The sequence below is a fragment of the Solanum lycopersicum genome, chromosome 7 (genome assembly GCF_036512215.1).
Source record: "Solanum lycopersicum chromosome 7, SLM_r2.1".
Taxonomy (NCBI): domain Eukaryota; kingdom Viridiplantae; phylum Streptophyta; class Magnoliopsida; order Solanales; family Solanaceae; genus Solanum; species Solanum lycopersicum.
The window spans coordinates 51,419,525-51,442,552 of NC_090806.1; the positions used below are offsets into that span (position 1 = coordinate 51,419,525).

Consider the following 23,028-nt stretch of genomic DNA (forward strand, 5'->3'; position numbering starts at 1 on the left):
AAAATCTAAAATTTCAAGGGAAAAATGGTCCTTTCACTAAGCCAATTAAATCAGGTTTTTATTTAAATTAATAAGGAGTCCTAGTTTGACTGATTCCCAAACTAAAACTCCTATTATTTTACTACTCTCACTCTCTCTCTCTCTCACGCTCATCATTCTCACCCTCACGTTTGTTTCTGCCAAAACAGCTTCAAGAACTGAAATAATATTAAGAGTTCTTCACACTTGAAGAACTCACATGAAATTTCAATAAAAACAAAGTAACCAAAAATGTTAAGGCAAAGGGAAGTTGTCCGTCGAGTGCTGTGGACATTGTGGAAGCTTGGACTGATTTTGGAGAGGGTTTTGGGCAGCAACTTCGACGTTTGAGCAATCAAATAAGGTATGGGTTTCTTTCCTCTTGGTCCCTTTCCCAAGAGACCTCTTAAGATTCAGTTATTCAGTCCGAAAACTAGGATTGTTTTCCCCTCATGTCCCTATCACTAGCTCCCAATAATTCGTAGGTTGGGTATGTTTGGTGGTAGATTTAGGTATGTGTGATATTCTTGTGTTGAATGTGAATATCTTTATGTACGTGAAATCATGAAAATAACAATCAATGTGTGTTTGAAGTTATGTGCAAGTTTGTGAATGTGGCAAGGGCCTTTGCTTGATGCTCAAAATTTCATAAGGTTGTAGTAGTTGTTTTGTGTGCATAAATCCATGAAAATCGTGATGTCCATTTAAGGAAATGTGGCTGATTGAGTGACAATCTTTTATCCAAATAAACTCATGAAAAATACACCTAAAGATGTGTTAAAGTGGTATATGAATACACCCTATGAGTCAAGTTAAAACGTTGATAAAAATAAATCAAAAATGACCAAAATTTCCAGAAACTATGCAAGGTTAAATTAGACGAAAGTTTAATAATGAAAATCTGGAAATTTAATACATTTTAAAGAGTTGAGGCCACCAGGATTGGAACCTGTGACCTCACCTTTTGGCTACTGGAATTCGCGAGAAAAGGAGACGAAAATGGGGCTGGGGGGAATCGAACTCGGCCCACTAGTTTGAGAAAGTAGAGGAAAATGATTTAATTAAATAAATGGGAGGTGTGGGAATCAAACCCACGACCTCCAGGCACCAAGTAAAAGAATATAAAAATAAAGAAAAGAAAATGTGAGGCATGGGAATCGAACCCACGACCTCAAGGTTGGAGAGGAGAATGGCAAAATTAAATAAGAAAATAAAGTGAGGTTGTGGGGGCTCGAACCCACAACCTCACTGCCAAGGCACCTAGTTAAGAAATCTTTAATTAAAAAACCCACAACCTCACAGCCTAGCGAAATTAAAACTAAAATAAGGAGGCTATGAGGGGTTCGAACCCACAACCTCCCAATGTCCAGAGAAAATAGAGAATAAATGAAAGAGGCTGTGGGGGTTTGATCACATAACCTCTTGGTTTGGGCGACAAAGGGCCATGTGATGTTAATGAAAAATAAAAAGGAGTTGTGGGGGTTCGAACCCACAACCCTTCGGCCAATTTAAAAGGAAAACCAAGTAGAGAATTAAAGATATATTATTAATGTTGGGGTTTAATCTAGAGTCCCAATATTATGGGGATTAAAAATAAAATCAATGAAAATGTAAATTGTTATTCAATATATTCAAACTTGGGTTCCCTTGCCCAAACTACCGCATTGATATATAAGTTATACGTGAACAAAATACCCAAGAATAATGCCACTTACTTAGATCAAATCAAGATCTTGACATATATACAAGATACATAGTTTTTGTACTACATAATCTTAGGAATGTAGGAAGTCTTAACGAACTATGAATGAAGCCTCATGGCTTGTATGTATAGACACATAAGTCTAACATACGTTCAAAAGTAAGTGAACCTAAGATGTATGTAATGAAATGATGAACCCTAGAAGGGTTAAGTATGAGTGTAAGATACACTAAATGGCCAAGTGCATTGGCATATGATGAGATGAACAATGAAATGATGAAACCCTAGAATGGTTAAGAAAGGGTGTGAAACACACTAAATGGCCAAGTGTATTGGCATATGATGAAATGAACATTCACGTAATAAAAGGTGAGTAACTATGAAAAACAAAGGTGCTAATGATAATGAATGTGGTGACAACATGATATGAGACTAATGTAAATGATGAGAGTAATCTCAAATGAGCCTAAGTAAATGTTACCAATACGTACTCACCTATGAGAGTGTAAGATAATGAATATATCAGTCTCTATGAACAATCTAATGACAGTATTGATCTTAACACACTCAATACTAATGATGAGATTAGAAATCATCTAATGAGCTATAATGTCCTCATACTAGAAGTCAACTTCCATGACGTATGAGATGAATGTAATGGAACTTTATACTAAGCACCGATAGGCTAGCTATGAGCGGTGATGCCTTCTTTCGGGAAGGACAGAAGTTCACGTAAATCTCATGAGATGATACTGTCCGGCTTGCCGGGTATGGGTCTCCTTATATCTCCTAGTATTCAAACCTATACTACCAATATAGGGATCTGGCAGGGTTAAATTCCCATGTACGCTAGCATGTTATGAATCACTTTGGCCGGTGATTCCACCTCTTTAGGTGTGGGGGAGACACTGGATTTCATGATGCTCACATAAGCTATGTCGGTTAAAGTTAAAGTTCCCAATGAATGAATGAGATCAGCCTTAAATGATGCACATAATGAAATGAATGATATCAAAGGTGTTACGATAGGATAATCAAAAGGTGAGTTAAACTCAAGTAATGACATTAGGTCATTCTTGGTCATTGCACAACGAACCTGATGAAAGTCTTATACTACATCCTAGGTATAACTGGTATTTACACTAGCCTATGAATGAAATGAAATGGAGTACGTATGAATGAACGAAGCAGATTCTATGTTTGCTAATGAAGACTCCCTAGTTGAGGTCCCATCTGTTGAGCCCTCATTTCTGGGATGTCTTAATGTTAAGTCCATGATTCTAAGGTCTCATGGCATATGAATGAATGATATTTTAAAATTTATGTGCTACATACAAAATGGGTTGTATGCTATATGATATGTTCTATGTGTAAATGTTATGGTCGGTGTGTAAATGTGAAAAGTATGATGATGTATGTTACTCTCATGGCATAACTTTTCTATTCCAAATCTGGAAAGCTCACTGATATTCCTAATCCAAATCCGGAAAGCTCATTGACTTTCCTAATCCAAATTTAGAAACTTTCATAATCTCAATTTGTCAAGTCCACAGACTTGACATCCAAAAATCATGTTGTTAGGAAAGAGCTATTCTTTCTCATGCATGTTTGTGGTGTGTGCTTGCATATTCCCATACTTAGTACAAGTGTGTACTAACACTATACAAACTCTACTATTTTAGGTGTAGGCACAGGTGGACGATAGAGCTACAGGATCATCGTTGCAGTTATCCGGACGTTCAGCATTCATCCAGTTTTGGTAGGTATTCATGCTTTCGAGGATGATACTGTTTTATATTCTAGCTTAGTTTTAGAGTTGAGCTAGTGGAGCATGTTCCACTAGCGTTTCTTTCCTGTTTTTATTCAGACTATGTATTGGTGCCATTTTGACAATTATACACTTAATAAGAATTGAACTATTTCTTTCAGTTGCTTATCTCTTAATATTAGATGGTTGACGGTGAACATTTACATATTAATGAGAATGTTTCTATAAGTGTGTTAAGAAACAAAAAGTTTCAAATTTTTTGCTAAAAATTAACCTATGTGAAGTAAGAATAACGTAAGTAGGCTTGCCTGCGACCTCTGAGAGGTCAACGACGCCGGTCTCGTCTGGTGTCTAGATTCCAGTCGTGACATTATTTGAATTGCTGATAATCACCATTATTTTGGTAAGTTCCATCTTTAACTAATGTAAATTAATATAAGTTTCATACAAGCTTAGAGATTAAGGGGTCTTTTAGTATGTGGATGAAATAGACGAGGATCTTATATCGGACTTTACATTGCTAAAAGAAGTCCTCTCCACAATAAAATCCATGGCAGACTGACAAACCATGACAGACAAAAAGAAAAAGAATAAGTAGCTTAATAAAGCAAAAGCAAAAATATTGATTTGTAAGTTTGAATAAGTAGTTTACTAACATGCTACTATAAGAATTTAATTCACGTGTATATATAATAACTTAATATGTTTCTTCATCCAAAAAAAGCTTAATTCATTCAAGTATACGTTATCAATTCAATTTACTATATTATAGGAGGTTATTATTCTATTTTTCATGTTATCTTACAAGATTGATAGGATAGATAATAATGTTTCATCGAAAGGACTCACAAGTCCATAATTTGAGTGAATTTGGTAATCAGAAAAATAAATAATGGATCCAATATTGTACAATGCGGCGAAGAACGGTAGAAAATAGATTTAAGAAAAAATTAGGACCCTCCCTCGAAATTCATTTTTAGGGTATTGAACCGCTCATGTCCACAATAATGAGAAATGGTGACGAGTACAGTACTCAAAATAAAAACTCTAACTCACTTTAAATTTAAATGTCGTACAATAACATTGTTTATTCTCTTTAATTTTCCTCACAAACTAGATCTCTCACTTCTCTCCACACCTGAGTCTAATAGTTTTCCTTGTATACTAACTTGTATATATTGTACAAAGAAAGCCTCAGCAGAGACTTCACCATTAAGAGCAATAGTTTTCCTATATATATATATATAAGAGAAAACAAATTAAAGGAGGATCATAAATTTGGATATATAATAGCGTAAATATGGATAAGCTCTTCCATGTGTGCAGCATCATCACCGAAAAGTTGGTCATTGCTGTCATGCCCATGATATCTGTGACAAGAAGGATGATGGTGATGGTACCTGAATGGACGGGTAATGATCCTGAAGACAGAGCAAGGCGAGATGAAAAAGTAGTCGAAAATATAATGAAGACAGCTCAAAATGCATTTAGTTGTGGTCACCCTATCACTATTAAAAAAACTAAAAAAAAGAGATCTAAAAAAAGAGACCTCAAAAATAGGTCGCTAAAACGAGACCTCATGACGTCACAATTTAAATCTAAATTTTATTTTATTTTATTTTTTAAATAACAGACCTTATGAGGTCGATTATATATATAAATAATTTAATATAGATCACTTATTTTAAAAGTTATTTTTACAGCTACTTTGCCTCAAATATGTCATCTCACGAGGTCTCTATTTGGGAAAATAAAAAATAAAAAATAAATTTTTGAGACTTCCCAATGCCTCCTTTTTTAGTCAAATTTGATCAATAATATTTTGAAACAAGAGACTTCATGAGGTCTCTTATTTTCAAATATTATTGATCAAATTTGACTAAAAAAAGGAAATAATTAAAATAAAGAAAACAATTAAAATAAGAAAAACGAATTAGACTTGTCACACGTCTTCCCCAAAATATTATATCACATAAAAAAAAGCTATATCTCCCGCTCTTCTCTCTCCCACAATTCATTCTCCCATGGTTTAGCTTACCGCCAGCCACCAGCCACGCTCGTAGACGACACTACAGCGCCGTTCGTCCTGCCACCAGCCGCGCTCAATCACTTAGTTGAAGCATTAATTTTTGTCGATCAATGAGAAATCCATCTGTCGATTTTCAACAGGTAATTTTGGAGCTTTTCAGTTTTTAACAGCTTGTGATCATGTGTAGCTGTTATATTTAATCAATCCTTTGGAATTAGTATTAATAGTTGAGTGTGAGATAAGAAATACGTCAATAAGAGATTCTTGATTTTGAAAAAGAAGCAGCAGTAGAATGACATTTAGTTATAAACTAGAAGACAATTGCCCGTCTTTGTGATTGTACTGCTTAAGTGTGTACCCGAGGCTATGGGAATATTTGTTTACATATATGGAGACTGGTTGAAGAAGGTTATACAGTGTTCATTAGGACAAGTCTTTGTTTATGGGCGATTAAAATGAGAAGAATATAAAGATTATTCTGTTAGAAAAGGATGAAAAATGTAACAGAAGTTTTTGATAATTTTTTTAGAAATTTAAAGGATGTTCTTAGGTAAGTAGAGATGTATGAAAGTCGAGGTAAAAATAATAAGAATGAATTTGATAAAAAACTCAATACCATGACAACTGATTGGTAGCTTCAGAATCTCTTTAAACTTTGAGCAAAAAGGCATATTCCCACCTGCAGAGCAAACTACAGAAAAATCCCTCTCTTTGATACAAGAAGATTAAACATTGAACACCTCTACAACTATTAGGCTAGTAAGCTAAAAGCTAACAAATCACATTGCCGTGCGAATATAGAAGCCACATACAAATTATTACACCATCTGTCTGCTCTAGGTTGTTTAGGTCAGCTGGAGACAGAGTTAAATGTAGGATTTGCTTCTAATGCCTCTATCACCATAACACGACGATGCTAAAAACTTGGTTTCAACAAAATGCAACTGGGGACTAAAAAATAGTCAACTCAAATGTCACAACATCCAACAATGGATATTTCTCTATGATTTACTTCTTCAGATACATTTAGCTTTTAAGCCTTTCAATAATCTGTTAAGAACCCATCAGGGCCATTGGTTTATTGCTCCAAGCCTTGTTAAAGCGTCATGCATAATCTTGTTGAACATCATTCTAGATTTTTACAAAAAAATAGTTCATAGGCAAAATGAAATCTGGTTGAGATTGAGGCTGCTGCAGAAACTTCCTGTAAGATTATATGGTCTCATAAGCTTAAAAGTTCTAATAGCATACATATATATGGAGCAAAAATATACTGCAAAAACACTAGCGATTTGTTGTTCTTGTTTTCAACTATTAGTGGTGAACTAATATTATCAATTGTGTGTGTAGTTGTGGTAAACTTAGAATGTGTGTCTAGTTGTGGTAAACTAGTATTTTGTTTCTGCTCCTCTGTCTATCTAGTAATACGAATCTCTAGTGGTTGACCTCTTGCCTACCAACACAAAGTATTAGAATATGTGGCTATGCTAGTCTGTTAAACATAAATAAGAAGACAATAATAGATGCATATAAGATTGCATAATAGGCAACATTTGTTCAATCAATTAAAAAGTCTGAGTAGTGATTGATATAATTATCGTTATATCATTACATGGGGTCAGCAAAATACTCGTATTAACATGTATATATTATAGTATTCTGTATATATTATACATTTAATTTTTGGGTCTATTCTGCTGTCATCTTCTTTCATGCCATCTTCTTTAAACTTCTTCCACTTTCCTCTTGTTTTCTTGTTTTGGACTATTATAAAGAGAGCTTAAATTTGTATAAATGAAGCACGATCAGTATTAATTACATTGAGTAATGAGGTGTGCTCTCTTGGTCCAACTATTGTGAACTACATATTGTCCTTTTTCCAGTAAATGTAATAACATGTCCACTTCTCCTCCTTTAAGAAATGAAAGTTTAATTGGTTTATTTGCATGAGTCTATGAGTTATGCTTATATAGATATGTTTAGACATCATTTAACTTATAATTGAGTACTAATTTATTATGCAGATCCCCAAAAATCTTACTACAGCCTTGCGGTCGACTCTTCCGGTTAGTTATAAATTCGTTGTAAAAAATGGATATGCTTTTTGTTAGGTTCGTTGTACTTGTTACTTTGGCTTTAAGATGTTGTGAATTTGATGTAAATTTAGAACTAATATCATTTTGGCTCATGTCGTTGTATGTATTTAGTTGTTTTAAATTGAAAAATATATGGATTAGATGTTTTTGCTGATAATTGACAATTAAGATGACAACTATTGAGAGAACTATGCTTTTGTAGTCAGCATAGATACATTTATTCTTTTGCACAAGGCCTCGTTAACCAATCCCTAAAAGGATTGTTACAATTAATATTTCAGCAAATTATTACATATTCTAGTGTTTGATAAATTCAAAATTTTGTGATTTTTATGTAGATGGATCGTAGTTGGATGTGTAATATGATTAATTTTGATCGAATGGGTCTAAGACCTGAATTTGTAGAAGGTGTCACTGCTTTTGTGGAGTATGCAAAGACATTAGATCCTTTCAACGTAGTGGTATGATTAAGTGTCCTTGTAATAAATGCCAATGTTTGAATTATAAAAAATCAGATATTGTTGAGCTTCATATCTATCGAAATGAGTTTAAAAAAAATACACAGTGTGGACTAGTTATGGAGAAATTGATAATAGTTTTGATGTATTTCAACATTATATTCCTAATGATAGTAGTAGCATTGTGAATTCTAATGCACAAAATTATAGAATGCATGACATGGTTCAAGATGTTTTTAGGGTGTATTCTGATTTTGATTCTGGTAATCAAGGTGAAGAAGCTCCTAATACTGAATGTAAAATTTTCTTTGAACAGTTGGAAGCTGCTAGTCGACCTTCATATGAGGGGAGTCCACATTCGCAGTTGTCTATTGTGGTTAGATTACTAAGTATCAAATCAAATTGGAATATTCCTCAAGGGCCAATAGACTCTATGATTGACCTTATTCATGATTTAGTTGACCCAAATCTAGAGATACATGATAATTTCTATAAGTCAAAGAGGTTGGTATCAAAGTTAGGAATATCATCGATGAGAATTCATTGTTGTGGAAATGGTTGCATGTTATTCTAGAGGGATGATATTAATCTAGAATCGTGTAAGTTTTGTGGAAAATCTCGTTATAAGCAGACTGCTAGTGGCGAGAAAGTTTCTATTAAGGCAATGCATTACTTACCTCTTATACCAAGGTTAAAGAGGTTGTATGCATCTAATAGATCTGCTCCTCATATGAGATGGTACCATGAAAATAGAAGAGCACCTGGAGTTATGTGTCATCCATCCGATGGAGAGGCCTGGAAGCATTTTGATAGAACATATCAATAGTTTGCAACCGAACCACGGAATATTAGATTGAGTTTATGTTCAGATGGATTCACGCCACATTCTGTTTCTGCTGCAACATATTCTTGTTGGCCTGTATTTGTAACACCATATAATCTTCCACCTGAGATGTGTATGACCAGTACATATATATTTCTCAATTGTGTCATTCCTGGCCTACGTAATCCAAAAGTCTTGATTGATGTATACTTGCAACCTTTGATTGACGAGTTGAAACAATTGTGGGTTTAAGGGATTGAAACATTTGATATGTCTCTTAAGCAAAATTTTAGTTTGTGGGCTGCCTTAATCTGGACTATTATTTCCTGCATATGGAATGTTGTCAGGGTGTATGACAGCGGGAAAGCTACCTTGTCCTTACTGTATGAAAAATACTAAATCATTCACTTTGAAGCATGGTCGTAAAAATTCTTGGTTTGATTGTCATCGACAGTTCTTGCCAATGGATCATGAGTTTAGGAGTATGAAAAATGTATTCAGAAAGAATACTGTTGAACAAGGTTGTCCTCCTCCAATCTTGACTGGAGAACAAGTTTGGGAGAGGGTTCAACACTTTCCAAAGGTTACAGAAGAACAACCCTACAAATTTGATGGATATGGTGTTGCACATAACTGGACAATACAAAGCATATTCTAAGAGTTACCATATCGGAAGAATAATCTTCTTCGACATAATTTTGATGTCATGCATATTGAAAAAAATTACTTTGATAATTTATTTAACACAATATTGGATGTCAATGGCAAGACAAAAGATAATGTTAAAGCTAAAATAGACTTACCAGAATATTGCAGGCGAAAAGAGTTATGGTTGCAAGAGAAATATAACAAGAAGTTCTTCAAGCCCAAGGCTAGTTATTCATTTACATTGGATCAAAAACGTAAAATATGTGAATGGATCGAGCAACACAAGATGCCTAATGGACATGCTTCAAATTTAGGTAAATGTGTCGATATGGAGCATGGAAATTACGTTGTATGAAAAGTCATGATTGTCATGTCTTTATGGAAACATTACTCCCCATTGCATTTAGTGGCTTGCCCGATAGAATTTGGAAACCTATGACTGAAATTAGTTTTTTCTTCAAGGACTTGTGTTATAATACGTTAAGGGAAGACAACCTAGTTCAGATGGATCAGAATATTCCTATAATTACAAATAAGTTGGAGAAGATTCTTCCACCTGGATTTTTCGATGTGATGGAGCATCTTCCTATACATCTAGTGCATGAAGCACGCCTCAAAGGTCCGGTTCAATATAGATGGATGTATCCATTTGAGAGGTAAGGTTTAACTCATAAAATTTTTATATTAATATGTTATTTAAATCAATGACAATATAATATAAAGTAGGACTATTGGAAAGTCTAAACGGGGCATGAAAAAAATCATAGACTTGAAGGCTCAATGATTCAATTCCATTTTGCTAGGGAGATAACTGATTTTGGTTCTTATTACTTTGAAAGTTGTGTGCCATGCTTTCAAAATAGATCCAATCGCCATGACGATGGTGGTGAGACTATGAAGCCACTATCAATCTTCAATCAACCAGGCAAAGGTTAGAGGAATCTTAGTGCCATTGAGTTTCAGTCTGCATCTACACATGTCTTGTTGAATTTCCCACAAGTTAAACCATTTCTTGAGTATTTTTTTTTTTTTGCACTAGAATATGTAATTACAAGGCAAAACAATCAACTCTATATCCATCTTATTTGACAGTTACTTTGTGCATTTATATGGCAATGAAAAAGTGTTTGAGCATTTCTCAAAGTGGTTTCAAGATTACATAAGCCTTATAATATTTTCATAATACTATCATTATTAAATAAATCTATATTTAATTGAAGCTAATATCCTACTTTTCAAATATTCATAGATTTATGACACAAAAAATGGCCAGTTTGATTAATTTTTGAAGGACCTTTCTTGGGGACCCATCAAGATTAATTCGATGAACAAGTATATTGTCAATGGTTTTAAATTCAATACTGTAGAATACTCCAAATATATAAAACTAACAATAGTGGAGTTTGGGTGAAAGGCAGTGATGGAAATTAAGATGGAGTTGATTATTATGGGGTACTCAAGGAGATTTTGGAAATGGAGTTAACTGGTTGGCCTACAAAAAAAATTGTATTGTTTAGATGCAAGTGGTTTGATCCAACTCCAAAAAGAGGTACGAGAGAAATCAGAAAATATAATATCATTGAAGTAAAGCACACGATAATATGAAGCATTTGACCCTTTTATTATTACACAAAATGTTAAGCAAGTGTACTATGCTCCTTATCCTATGCGTCCAGATAAAGCTGATTGGTGGGTGGTGATTAAAATCAAACCCATGGGTCGTGTGGAAGTTGAAAACACGTTGGATGTTGCATACCAAGATGATGATTTATCAAGTGTTCACCACACCGTGGATGTTAAATTAGAAAATGATTTAGAGCATCCTAAACACATATTAAGAGATTGATATAGAAGAAATAACAGATGAAGGAGAAAATGCATCAATTAATGAGGAAGATTGGATAGATGAAGAAGAATTGTCGGAAGATGAGGATGAGGATGAGGATAAGGACGAGGATAAGGATGCAGATGATGATGAAGACGAGGACGAGGATGAGGATGAGGATGAGGATGAGGAAGAATAATAATTAGTATGAAGTAACGTTCTCCTTCTCTTTGAGCACACTTAACAAATATATTAGAATTTGTATGCTTTCTCTGTAAGATGAAAATTATCCCCCCCAAAAAAAAATCAGAATAACTAGAACATGTATATGTGCATAACTCTTCTACCCCAATCTTGAATAAGATAACTTGGTTTCCTGAGAACTTGAAATTTACTTATTTTTTCGTTGAAGTTGCTCTTATTTGATAGATGAACTGACATAACAAACATTCATGAATATACCAAAATACACCCGTAGTTAATTTAGTTTCACCGTTAGTTGATTTTAATTGAGACTTTACTTGTTACATAAATATCTAACCTTATTTTGACTTGAATGTTTTTGTTACTAATTAGATGGTAGGTGGAAATAAGAATAAAGATATTGATAATTTCCCTAAAAAGAAAAAAAGAAAGATGGTATAGTTAGCAGACGACCGACAGGGATACATATAAGATTAGACACCACCACATCTCTCCCACCAAGAGACACTCCGACACATTGCTATTCTAGGCAGACCGAGCCAGACAATCTTGTGTCTCCATATATTAATCCTCCTTCGACCTATATGCATCCACCATTGGAATATACTCAGCTGCCCCCTTAGGTGCCTGTGATGATGCCTACATCAGGGTATGATACCCCACATGGACACAATGTTCTGCCTCCAGAAGCTAATCGGCCAACGTCTAGTGTCTCTCGCACTAGAACTCACAACCCTGCAGACTCACAACCTTCATCATCATCTACTTCACAACTTGGAATTTCGAGTCTTCGTATTCAAGGTAATAGTTCTGAGCCTAACACTCTTATCACAAATCATTCAGCTACACCTGGTCAGGTCATTACAAATGTTGGCGTGAGGGATATGTATAATCGAGTTGTCATCGAGCCTGACGACTATACACAAAGTTTTTTACAAAATATCTTATGTTTATGATTATCTCATTTAATTTTTTTGTTTTAACCTGTAACTGTTAAAACTTTGTATTACAGTTTCAATCCAGATGATGCTATGGGGATCTTTCTCAGGCAATCAAAGATCTCTATAGAGATGCTTTTCCTACTTGGTTCAAGATGCCAAGCAATCTGAAGAGACAAATATTTTTGGAGTTCAGGGTATATTCAAATTTATTTGTTTAACACTATTAAAATACTTGTCTTCAATAATACTTATTAATTAAAAAATTTATGCTTTATTGTAGAAACAATATGCTTGGAGTCCGAAACATGAGGCCAAAATTTGTGCAAACTTTGAAAAGGAAGTTGCGCGTGTTCTTGCTAGTTTGTTGAATAAAGCTCGTAGAAATAATTAGAAACTTAAGTGGATTTTATTGGATGATTGGAAAATTATTACTAGTGCATTGGGCAAATGATCCAAGATTTTAGCAAATGAGTAAGATCGGTAAGAAGGCAAGATCATATACTAAGGGTGGTTCTCTACACACAAGTGGGGCTCAAAGTCAAGGAAGTGTAAGGAGGAAATTGGTATGTATCAGTTTTCTTTAAGTTTTTATATATTGCAGGTATTGATATTTAATTAGTCTTGATTATAACTGAATTAGTTTTATATTTAGGAAAAGGAACTAGGAAGACCGGTAACTCATACCGAGGCATTCAAGGCATCACACATAAGAAAGAAGAAAAATCCCGAAGATCCAGACGTGTGGGTTGAGCCGCGAGCTGAAGTGACCTATGTAAGACTCTAATTTAAAATAATAGTAACTTATTTTTTAAACTTATAATCTAATATTAATACCATTCAATGTAAAATCGATATCTTCAAACTTTAGAGGATTTACGACAAACTTAGCCAAAAGAAAAATCGAAGTATGCCACTTACTCAAGAACATGCTAAGAGAGTATGGTTAGACTTGATTGATGGACCGAGTAGATATGGGTATGGATATGAAATGCCGCAACAAACATTTCTTGAATATTCTTCTGAGTTTGAAGGCCTAAATAGTTCCTATGATGATGAATCGATGAAGAAAAATTTGGCTATGGAGCAAAAGATTGTTGAGCTATCTAGCCAAGTTGAACACTCGCGGGCTAGGGAAAGGCGACGGGACTTAGAGTTTGTGGATCTTAAGGCTCAATTCGATGCATTACTTGCATCGGGAGGGATTCCCCCTTGCTCCAGTGACGTCACTTTCCCTCCTCGACCCCCTCAATCTCAACTTACTCGATTTCCAGTGTATGGTCAACAAAGAAATATGACAGATGAGTCTAGTAGTGATGAAGAAGATGATGATCATGTGACAAACAGACTACCACAATAGTGAAGTTTAGAGTTGTGATAGATAATCTAAGTTCTTTACTTTATAATTTTGTTATGGGAGTTATTTGTTTTGTGAATGCATGATAACATTGAAATATATTATATTAAACTTATGGATATTGTGGTTTTTGTTTAATTTCGACAATGTTGAAGGTGAATTGCAATTGAGTCGATAAAAAAAATTTAATAAATGTATTGCATCAGTTGATTGTTTGAAGCTCTTTGAGCTTGATTTAGCTAATTAGAGATGTATTGAATCAATATGACAGGTGATGAAAGCTGCAGAAATAACAATTACCTGTCAGTTTTTTTTCCAGGTAAAGAGACCTCATGAGATCTCTTTTTTGCATCTTATTTTCCAGAAATTTCATGAAAGAGACCTCATGAGGTCTCTCTTCTGCATTTTATTTTCTAGAATTTTAAAAAAAGAGACCTCATGAGGTGTCTATTCAGCATTTTGTATTTTACAAATGCAATAAATAGACCTGATAAAGTAAAATTTTTCATGAATGAGGTCTCTATTCAACATTTTATTTTTTACCAATACAGTAAAGAGACATTGTGCAGTCTCTTTTTGCATCACAAAAGAGACCTCAAGAGGTCTCGATTCATCATTTTATTTTTGAAGTAAAGAGACTTCACGAGGTCTCTTTTTTGAAAATATAAAATCAAAAGAAATAATATAATAGTGACCTCATGAAGTTACCTTAATTAAAAAAATTTTAAAAAAGTAAATCATGAAATTGCAACCTCATGACGTCTCTTTTTTTAAAAAAATCGGACAATTTATTGGTGACCTCGTGAGGTCTCCATTGGGCGACCTCATGAGGTATCTACTAAAAAAAGTCACCTACATAATTGTGACCTACCATTGAGGTCTCTTTTTTGGTCTCTTTTTTCGGAAAAGAGACCTCATAAGGTCTCTTTTGTTAGTCTCTTTTTACTATTTTTTTAGTAGTGTATTATGACAATGACCTTCACAGCTGGTTTCACACTACGAGCTGGAGTTTTTGAAAGCGATAAGAAAGGAGGGATGATAATTCTATTAACGAGAAGAGCATTCCATACATTTGTTGTTTCAGATATCATCGCCTTAACATTCTCTGTGTTCGTCTACTTTTACATTGCAACAATAACAATATCAGAGTTACAAGTTATTGTCCAGCTTTATAATAATGCAACTTTGTTGCAGCTTCTGTTGATGTCAGCAGGTGTAGTTTCACTTGCAACAGGTATGTATGCTACTTTATCACATTCACTTGGTCTTGTCGTTACTGTGTGTGTTATCAGCGTCATCTCTTACTATCTCGTCTGCTATATGATTCTTCTTCCTAAAACAAGGTCTACCGAAAATCATCTCAACAGATCCATTATATAGTATATCAATAATATAAGATTTCATGATGCAGCTTGCAATGTATATATTATATTCTTCTAAAAAACTTATGTTCTATATATAAAAAAAATCTTTTAATTTCTCTTCTTATTATGTCAGCGAGAAGATAAGTTAAGTGGTTTTGGAATTATATATCTTCTGTAACACGTTCGATTGGCTTTAATTTAATAATAATATATATATGGTGTAGTTCAATCGTCTTTGTATGTGATTACAAATCAATTCAATGATCTTGCAAACTAAGTGTTTGATTTGCATCAGAGCATATGTTATTTGTTACCTAATTATATATATTTATGGTAGAGGAATGAATATTAGTGATTAAATATCCCTCTGTTCCAAAAAAAAAAGAAGTTATTATTGGCTGAATAATAGCCATATGTATAAAGTATTATATGTATTATTGTGTCGGTTGAATATCAGCCATATGTATAAAGTAAGAGTCTTTTAATTTTTATCGTCTTGCGTCGGCTGAAAAAAGCCAATGTACAAAAGTCGTAAAGTATATAGTTTGTCGGTCAATCATGTAAAAAGTTTGTCGGCCAATTATGTAAAGTAAATAGTATTTATGTGTAATTTATGTGTATAAATAGAGGAACTTTCCTCATAAATAAAACACACCTTCATCCTTACATCTCTCTTCTTTCTAAATACTCTCTCTTTACGCTTCCACCCAAAATTGGTATCAAAGCTAGTTAAACAAATAATTATGGAAAAGAAACCAATTATGTCGGAAGATCTACAAAAACAGGTATACCATTTTATATTCATGAGTAGCTAAATTAATTTATTCCTGAAAATCTCTTGTTAATTATAATTGTTTATCATGTTTGAATAATGTTATAATAACCATCTTTAGAAAGTTTGCTACAGAAATATTCTTCGAATAAGTATGCCCAGACTATGTCATCCTAAGGTTGAAACCGGTAGGCAGAGAAGGCCGTTTAGGGGAGTAAACAAAGTTGAGGCGCTGTTAGGGTAACTAATCAAAGAAGAAAGCTGTAGTAGTGACCAGACGAGATGATTATTAAATTATTATTTTTGCATAATAAACAAGTATAATTTATTAAGAGGTTGGAAGGAATAAAATTTTAGTGAAAAATGAAAATAATAAAAATGGAAACATACCTATTAGATGATAATGTTGATTATAAGATATTACTACTTTATATACTAAAAAATTTGAATACTGATATATAAAGAGAAATTTATAATAAATTATTAACATATGAGATAATAGAAATAACAACCCAAGGTTGGACTGAGTTAACCATACAAAGTATACAAGATGAGCTTTATTATGACATGTATGATTTATATGATGATTTAGATATTGGAGATTAAATATGACTGAATATTGGCTAAGGCGATATGGTAGGAATTACAGGTTAAAAAAGATTAGATATCCAGATAAATTAAGTAAGCTTTTTAAAATATTATATAAAAAGTTATGATGAATAAAAATAAAAATACTAAAATAAAAAGAACTAAGATAGATAAAAAGGTAAGAAAAATATGGAAAAAATTAAGACCCTTGTATATAGAATATGAACTATCACAACTAGTCAAAACAGACAATGGTAAAAAAGATCAATTGATAAATATAATTTCGAAAACAGAATACAAATATGTTCGCTATTTGAAAAAACAGTATGAACAAAGAAATTTATAAACAACAATTAATAGAAAAAATAATGGAAAAAATAACTGAGAAAGAACAAGAATTACAACATAGAAAAAATAGGTTAGAGGAAAATATATTAGCAGGAGTATGTAATAAATCAATACTAGCACAAAGAAAAGATATATTAATGTTAGAATTAGAATTAGATTGTCTTGAATATGAATTACAACATAATATAATACATAGATCATAATGAATAAAGAAGAGTTTGCAGTAGACGAAAAAACATATGAAAACCAAGATGGAATGATAATAAAAATAGTATTTTCAAATTTAGGAAGAAGATACAAGAGAATAGGAAATAACTTATACTTAATGCTAGAAAAAGAAATAGCAAAATTAGAAGACAGTTTAACAGCTATGGTAAGAATAACAAAAGAAAATGAAGAAATAGATAAATCAAGAGAAATTGAAAAAATAAAAACACAAGCAAAACAAGAAGTACAAAATTTAGAAGAAATAAAAAATACAAGAATAAGTGAATTAGAAAAAGAATTAGCTAGGTTAAAATTATTATATCAAAATAAACAAAAACAAAAAGATAAAGAGCTAGAATTAACAAATGAAATAAAACAAATGGAACAGAAACTAAATAAAGATCTAAAAGATCTAAATGAAGATATTGAAGTAAATGAAATAGACGGAAATGAAAATGACCAACAATCAGAAATAAGTGATATAAGTGAAACATATACAGAAATTCTAGAACAGATAAATAAACCAAAAAAAATTAGAAATAAACACAGGAGATATGAATAGACCTAGTACGTCAAGAGTAAAAACCCCAGATAATAGTCCCAGAAATAGCCCTAGAAGTAGTCCTAGGTGGACACCACCAACTTATTATACAGAAAGTTATCAACAATCAGATAGAAATAATGCAATATGGAACAGTAGATTAAATAAGAATTGGATACCGAAACCAATAAGTGAACAATATAATTTCTTAGAATTAGATTGCGTCACAGACATAAATAAAGCAATATTACTATGGACAGGAAATATATCCAAGCAGTTAATAGATAATAAAATAGAAACAACAAAAACACCAAGATATATAGAAAGAACATTCGTAGGAACGGCAAAATTATGGATAGAAAATCTACCCCCAGAAAGTTTAGAAGTACTTAGAAATGATAAGAAAATGGATGGATCCCCATCAGCAACAAATATAGATATACTAGATAAATATGAATCAGCAATAAGAAATGAATTTGGAGGCATGACTACAGATATAAGAGAACAAAATAGAGAAAAAATAATAAATAGACAACTTATGACAAAATTAGCTATATGTAAAATGTGTTACTTAGAAGAATATACTTGTGCGTTTAAAGAATATTATTACAAAGCTAAATACAATTTAGACGAAACAAAAGAAATAAGAAAACAATATTATACAAAATTACCAGAACCATTTAGTACAAATGTGATAAAGGATTAGAATAATGAAGGAATGGTAGATATTTTAGGATCTAGAATAAAATTTTTAAATCAATGGTTCATACAACTATGTGAAAACCAAAAAGAAAAATTAAAAATGGAAAAAGTATTAAATAAAAATTTATCATGTTGCAAAAATAAAATGGCACCACAATTTGGATGCACAACTAAAAAACAAAAATCTAAAAGATATAAAAATTATAGAAAAAACAAAACTATATATAAATATAAACAACCAAGACGAAGGTATTATGTAAAAAATCATAAAATAAAAAGACCATACAGACCAAAAAGAAAAATATCACTATGTACTTGTTATAATTGTGGAAAGATAGGACACATAGTTAAAGATTGTAAATTACCCAAAAATCTAAAAAGAAAACAAATAGCAGAATTAATAATAGACAATGAAAAATATATGCAAATAGAGTACATAGATTATGAATTAAGTGAAAATGATAGTATATATGAAGTATCAGACATAGAAACTGAGAATGAAGAAGAAAATATTAACATAGATAATAACGAAACAGATGAAGAAATATAATGTCTGAAAATGAAATAAAAATAATATCTAAGGAAGAATATCAAGATGAAGAATCATCAGAACAGAAAATTATATTTGATAATACGATATTTGAACAAATAAAAGGAAAAGAATTAGATTTAAGTGTTGAAAAAGTACTAGAAATACCTATTTTAAGAAATTGGTTTAAAAGACAAACAGAAGAATACTATGTAGTTAGTCAAAAAGAACATATCATAGATTGTAAATACACAAGAGGAAAAACATATATACCTATAATAAATAAAAGAATGATAAACAAAGAAATACAAGATATAAAAGCTAAAACACCAATAAAATATGTACATTTAGGAGGAACAGAAATATTAATAAAAGTCTGCTTTAGAGAATGAATAGATACACCTATAGAAATATATTTGGCAGATGATAGAATTGTACACCCTATAGAAAAAAAGCATAATTAGTGCAGTAAAAGGAAACTTAATATATCAAAAATTTAAGTTTACAATAAGTGCTAATTATACAGTATCATTAACAGGTAAAAATATAGATAGATCATTAGTTCTATATTGGAAAATGTCTGGAATAGAACTAGCACCAGGAAGCAAATTATTTACAGCAAGATGTAAAAATTTATATATATTAACAACAAAGCATAAAATAACAGCAAGAAATAAAATTAATAAAATAAAAATAGAAAATCCTTTTGAAAAAATAATTACTGTAATAGACAATAATGACTATAGCTATAAAGAAATTGATATAGAAGAAGATTTAGAAATAGTAAAAAGAAAGATTAAGCACTTCAAGCGTACCAAATACATTGACAAGAGCTACCTCATCAAGGATGAGTACATCTAAAAGGAAATATGAAATTCCCCAAAGCTTATTAGATAAAGAAGAAATAACATCATATCATTATTTCATAACAGGAATAATAGACCAAAGAAAATATAAAAATTAATAAATACAGGACAAGAAGAAAATTATATAACAAGGGAGTTAGTATTAGAAGAAGAAATTATAAGAACAGGACATACATGCCCTGGACTACCTAGTGAGATAGTGAACACGAATGAAGAAACAACAGAAAAAGAAATAATTATAGGAGGAATACCCTTAGTAATACAATTTAAAATATACCAAGGAAATCATAATATTACATTAGGAATAAAATGGTTAGAAAAAGTCAAACCATACAATATAGAAAATGAACAATTAACAATAACTTGTCAAAATAAGAAAATAATTATAAAAAGGACAAAATGATTAATGAAAATATTTATACTTGCAAAAATTATAGTAGAAGGATATCACAACAGATATTATACCCCTATGATAGATACAGGAGCAGAAGCGAATATATGTAGATATAATTGCTTACCAGAAGATAAATGGGAAAAATTAAAAACACCTATGGTAGTAACGGGATTTAACAATGAAGGAAGTATGATTAAATACAAAGCAAAAAATATAAAAATACAAATATGGGATAAAATACTAACAATAGAAGAAATGTATAATTTTGAATTTACTACAAAAGATATGTTATTAGGAATGCCATTTCTAGATAGATATTATCCACACATAATAACAAAAACACATTGGTGGCTTACTACACCATGCGGAAATAAGATAGGAGCAAAAAGAGTAAATAATAAACAACGAAAACCTATGGAATGGATAAAAGGAAGTGAAAAGATAAACCAAGAAATGGAAAATATAAATAATAAACAAATAACGCAATTAGAAATTATTATATTTGCTATAGACAAAGTCAAATTAATTAATGAACAACTAGAACAATTATATAGTGAAGATCCATTACAAGGATGGGAAAAACATAAGACAAAAGTAAAAATTGAATTAATAGATGAAAATAGTATAATAACACAGAAACCATTAAAATATAACTTTGATGATCTAGAAGAATTTAAAATACATATAAATGAATTGTTAGAAAATAATTACATACAAAAAAGCAATAGTAAACATACAAGTCCAGCATTTATAGTAATAAAACACAGTGAACAAAAAAGAGGTAAAAATAGAATGGTCATAGATTATCGTAATCTAAATACTAAAACTAAAACATACAATTATCCGATACCAAACAAAATACTAAAAATAAGACAAATACAAGGATATAATTATTTTAGCAAATTTGACTGCAAATCAGGATTTTACCACCTAAAACTAGAAGAAGAATCCAAGCAATTAACAGCATTCACAGTACCGCAAGGTTTCTATGAATGGAATGTTTTACCTTTTGGATATAAAAATGCACCAGGTAGATTCCAACATTTTATGGATAACTGTTTTAACCAACTAGAAAACTGTATTGTATATATAGATGACATATTGTTATATTCTAGAACACAAGATGAACATATAAGATTATTGGAAAAATTTATACATATAGTAAAAAATACAGGTATAAGTTTGAGTAAAAGAAAAGCAGAAATTATGAAATCACAAATAGAATTTCTAGGAATACAAATAGATAAAAATGGAATAAAAATGCAAACTCATATAGTACAAAAAATAATTAATATTGATGAAAATATAGATACAAAAAAGAAATTACAATCCTTTCTAGGATTAGTAAACCAGGTAAGAGAATATATACCAAAATTAGCAGAACATTTAAAACCGTTACATAAAAAACTTAAAAAAGATGTAGAATATCATTTTGATAATAAAGATAAAAAACATATAAAAATTATTAAAGATCTATGTAAAAAATTACCAAAACTATATTTTCCTGATGAAAATAAAACATTTACTTACATTGTTGAAACAGATTCGAGTGATCATAGTTACGGAGGAGTTTTAAAATACAAATATGAAAAAGAAAAAATAGAACACCATTGTAGATATTATTCAGGATCTTATACAGAAGCACAAATAAAATGGAAAATAAATAGAAAAGAATTATTCGCATTATATAAATGTTTGTTAGCATTTGAGCCATATATTGTTTACAATAAATTTATTGTAAGAACAGATAACACACAAGTAAAATGGTGGATAACGAAAAAGTTAGATGATTCAGTTACAACAAAGGAAATAAGGAGATTGGTATTGAATATATTAAATTTTACATTTACGATTGAGGTAATAAAAACTGACAAAAATATGATTGCAGACTACTTATCAAGACAGAGTTACACAGCCAGGACAAGATAATCTTTTGGAAAACATACTCAAAACCCTAACTACACTTTGTACAAAAGTGGATAGTATGGGCTTGAGAATCCAAAAGCTAGAAGAAAATGTAGAATCTACAAGTCAGCAGCATGACTATAAACATGCGGAGCTACGTCGTTCGGCAGACGAAAAACAGCAAGAGCTAGAAGGAGAAGTTGGGAAACTCCGGAAAACCCATAACAATGTTTGTTCAGATACAGCTGCAGGTACAAGTAAAAGAACTAGTGAAAAACCAAAAAACACAAACTTAAACCAATTATTTGCAAAACCATTTACCCAAAAACCACAAATGCAGATACCAGCAGAACCACAAACATCAACCTATGCAGTAAGCCTACAAAACGACAAAAAAAGATATAACTATATTACCCAATCTTACATTGAAAACATATACAAAATCCAAACATACCTAAACCTAAACCCAAGATCTATACAAACAAAAAATCCCGAAGAAGATTATATAACCCAGAAACTACAAGGATATAACAAACTTATTGCACAACCTAAGACCAACCCCAACCTAGTAAAAACATGTTATAACTACGGACTACTAAATACAGTATACACATATACCGGAGAAGAGATAGTAGGAATACCAGAATTACATAGAGCATTTCTAACATATAAAAGAATTACCAAAGGAAATTTATTCTATATAAAATGTTATACAGCACCAGTAGAGATATTATACGAAGAGATAAAATCACCAATACAGGTGGTAAAGATAGGATTAACAAAAGATATGATTATTCCAGAAGAGATAGAAAAACAAAATGAGATACCAAAAGTAGAAATACCTAATTTTTATGCAAATAAAAGAATAATTGGTATAGCTACGATTATACAAGAGCTAGCAAACAATTATTTAAATGGCAATGCTATTTGGAGCTATTATGCAAGA

At 31.6% G+C, this 23,028-nt stretch overlaps 2 protein-coding genes across 3 annotated transcripts in view; both read left to right on the forward strand.

The window, feature by feature from the left end:
* Positions 1-4,579: 4,579 nt before the first annotated feature.
* Positions 4,580-14,004, forward strand: LOC112941831 (uncharacterized). Of its 2 annotated transcripts, XM_069286874.1 has the most exons (6): positions 4,580-5,657; positions 7,542-12,372; positions 12,584-12,706; positions 12,793-13,075; positions 13,165-13,284; positions 13,381-14,004. In XM_069286874.1, exons 4-6 carry the CDS (start codon positions 12,980-12,982, stop codon positions 13,867-13,869), a joined length of 705 nt encoding a protein of 234 aa, XP_069142975.1. In that variant the 5' UTR covers positions 4,580-5,657; positions 7,542-12,372; positions 12,584-12,706; positions 12,793-12,979; the 3' UTR covers positions 13,870-14,004. The 2 variants fall into 2 exon arrangements, with proteins under 2 accessions (XP_069142975.1, XP_069142976.1); XM_069286875.1 differs by having other exon boundaries at positions 12,584-13,075.
* Positions 14,005-15,347: 1,343 nt separating this feature from the next.
* LOC138337212 (uncharacterized) overlaps positions 15,348-23,028 on the forward strand; it is a 9,036-nt gene continuing 1,355 nt past the window's right edge. The window contains exon 1 of the mRNA XM_069286876.1: positions 15,348-23,028. This exon is cut by the window's right edge and continues 1,355 nt beyond it. Coding sequence (XP_069142977.1) covers positions 22,162-23,028 — 867 coding nt within the window. The 5' untranslated portion in view covers positions 15,348-22,161.

Bases quoted from the DNA above. Each gene is read 5' to 3' on its own strand.
- LOC112941831 (XM_069286875.1), top strand. From the start codon at position 12,980: ATGAGTAAGATCGGTAAGAAGGCAAGATCATATACTAAGGGTGGTTCT. The intron at 13,076-13,164 runs GTATGTATCAGT...TTTTATATTTAG, and splicing joins GAAGTGTAAGGAGGAAATTG to GAAAAGGAACTAGGAAGACC. The intron at 13,285-13,380 runs GTAAGACTCTAA...TTCAAACTTTAG, and splicing joins CGCGAGCTGAAGTGACCTAT to AGGATTTACGACAAACTTAG.